The sequence below is a fragment of the Zerene cesonia genome, chromosome 27 (genome assembly GCF_012273895.1).
Source record: "Zerene cesonia ecotype Mississippi chromosome 27, Zerene_cesonia_1.1, whole genome shotgun sequence".
Lineage (NCBI taxonomy): Eukaryota > Metazoa > Arthropoda > Insecta > Lepidoptera > Pieridae > Zerene > Zerene cesonia.
Genome location: NC_052128.1, coordinates 647,541 through 650,363, shown reverse-complemented (window position 1 = coordinate 650,363; position 2,823 = coordinate 647,541). Strand labels below are relative to the sequence as shown.

Below are 2,823 nucleotides of genomic sequence, written 5' to 3'. Positions count from 1 at the left end.
AACTGTGTAATATTATGATGATTCAAAAGCACTTCTATAAGAAATCTAGTTGAATGAATAAATGTATGAGTTTGTTTGAGTTTGAATAAAATAAGTCTCTTTTTTTTATTACAAGAGTGTGTATTGTTTCATTAAATATACCTATAATAATCAAAATATATACATGAGTAAACTCAAAGCATGTTAAACTCATTAAGTTCATTTTCATAAATAACTAGTATAATTTATCTATATAATAAACATTATTTTTGGTAGGATAGGTATCTGTTATTCTAACAGTCACCACAAATTCAAAGATCTATAAATAAATTCTGATCTTTAATAACAAAATAAGTTTAAAACCTCATTGTCTCCAATAAACTACAAATGCAATTAATGAGTTTTGTCATCACACTAATTTATATATAGATTAGGTTATATATGTACCTGTAAATAACAGTGATTGTTTTCTTTCCCTTTGAAACTTTCATTTATTTTGGCTTTGCAATAAATTTACTGTGGCAACGCTTCTGTTATTTGCATAACTGTTATTTAATTAAATTTATTTGATTTGTTTTTATAGTCAGACAACTACAACACAGAAATTATAATTTTTTATAATGACAGAAGATAATAGATATGCACATCAGTGTTGCCAACCTCGACTAAACGTCCCTCCCTAGCGTCATCTCTAAATGCCCCTGTTTCTTCCTTACACTACCGCAAGACCACCCTAGACTAAAAAATATCCCAAATAGGCATCTTTTTTCGAGGATAAATTGAAAGGGAAAGAAAAGTCGTACATTCTACTGATGTCTATAAAAGTATACAACTTCGTAAAATTTAATTCATCTTCTAATTAACGAAACAAAAACCGGTATATAAAAGAATGTCCTCCTAAAAAAATTTCCCTAAAAAAAGGCAATTCCTGAAAAAAAGTCAAAAAAATTTACCCCTGGGTATACCCCCAACAAAATAAAGTCTCTAAAAATACCCCATTTCATCTAACTTGCCCCCTAATTTAGGGTGAAAAGCCCCAAGTTGGCAGCACTGATGCACATTATGACCACAGATAACTAAATTTTTAATATCCTTACCTATCTACATAGATAACGTTTTACCTACTATACTAGTAGTTAGTTTTTTTTATGTCATAGTCGGCAATGGAGCTGGTGGGTCACCTGATGGTAAGCGCTATCACCGCCCATGAACATTTGGAGAGGTGTAATGTCGATTACGCCTTTTCAAATGGTTTGCCGACTGCAAGGGATTAGGAAAGGATTGAAGAGAGAGGAATAAAAGAAAGGACTGGGAAGGGTAAGGAAGAGGATATGGGCCTCCGGCTCCCCCACTCACCGAACGAAACACAGCAAGCAAGCAGTATACTATTTCACGCCGGTCTTCATGGAGAGTGTGGTACTTCCCAGGTGCGAGCTGGCCCAATTCGTACCGAAGCGTGCTCGACTACCACAATAAAAGAGTAGTTTTTGGCACAAAAGAAATTTGAGAATCAAGAATGGATACAGCATAAATATGTTCAGAAAATCGCACTGTTTCTTTGACTACGCGGGCAAAGCCGCATACAAAATGCTACTAATATTATAAAGATGACTGATGTGTTTTATTGTTTATTTGTATGACCTTGTCTTAGTATTCGTACAATTTGTTCAAACTGAAAAATTATTTTAGTGTTTAATATATAATATAATAACTTAGCTACGAGTGGATAAGCTGGTTTCGCAGAGGGTGAAACTCATATTCGATCTTTTTGTTCTAGTCAATCTTTAATTTGAAATATCATTTTTTTAATAAATAAGTAATAGAAACAAATACTCTAATTATTTCCATAATTTTATTTCAATGTCAACAGTAAAAATTGATTTCTCCATTTCTTCTTCCATTTTTATTTATGGAAATACTTCGTGTAACATTAAAGTTCATCCTTAACTAGTTTCAAAATTTCGTCGTCCTCCTCAGTCCACGTATCAGGGTCGGACGTCATTTGTCCAAGAGCCTCCATCCTCCGCTCCATTGTGACTTTATCCAATACATGTTCCATTTTCATATGCATACAGTCGTTAAAAACAGATGCGTATTCGCAGATTTCAAAAATCCCCTCAACTACATCGCCACATTCCGCTATGGCCAATTTCAGTCGCGACATTACTTCACTGTCTTCACCGTACACGGCTTTATTCGCGTCTAGAAGGTTCTCTTTTACGACCTTATTTTTTACAATTATGGAATTGCGTTTCAAAATGCACGCAACGAAACATTTGCCCTGCATGGTTGTTTGTGGGATCCTTTTTAAAAAGTTTTCAACGTCTACCATTGATGCTTTCACTTGACGCGCGCATTCCGTCAAATTTCTTCTAAACGGTTCCACATCTTCGTTAATTTTATTGAATTTTTCAATGTGTTGTTCCTTGCTTAGAGGTTGAAAGGATAAAGATGGATGTAAGATTGCAAATAGTACAACAATAAAGCTCGATGCCATATTATTCAATCGGAATTCTCACGTAAGCGTCACGCTCTACTAAACTTCATGGTTTTACTGTTTTTGCTACAGTTAGTTTGTTAATTGGTTGTTAGTTAATAAATGAAGGAGTGACGTGTTATTCCTTCACTGGATTTGGACATTCAGTATCGCAATCGTAACGCTAAAGGCCGATTGCAATGTTTTAATTAGGAACTATTTGTATATAATGTTTGTTTACCTACTCTTTGCAAATCGCCGCTGCATGAAATCATGCAGTGTTAATTCGTAACCTTTATTAATTATTTGAACGAATATTTTATTTAATGAAAATTTATATTGCATTCAAACAATATAAGTAGCCCGAG

At 33.9% G+C, this 2,823-nt stretch overlaps 1 protein-coding gene across 1 annotated transcript; it reads right to left on the bottom strand.

Moving 5' to 3' along the window:
• Positions 1-1,868: 1,868 nt before the first annotated feature.
• On the bottom strand, positions 1,869-2,579 carry LOC119837385. The gene has a single exon (XM_038362952.1). The coding sequence runs from the start codon at positions 2,474-2,476 to the stop codon at positions 1,910-1,912; it is 567 nt and encodes a 188-aa protein (XP_038218880.1). The 5' UTR covers positions 2,477-2,579; the 3' UTR covers positions 1,869-1,909.
• Positions 2,580-2,823: the final 244 nt, after the last annotated feature.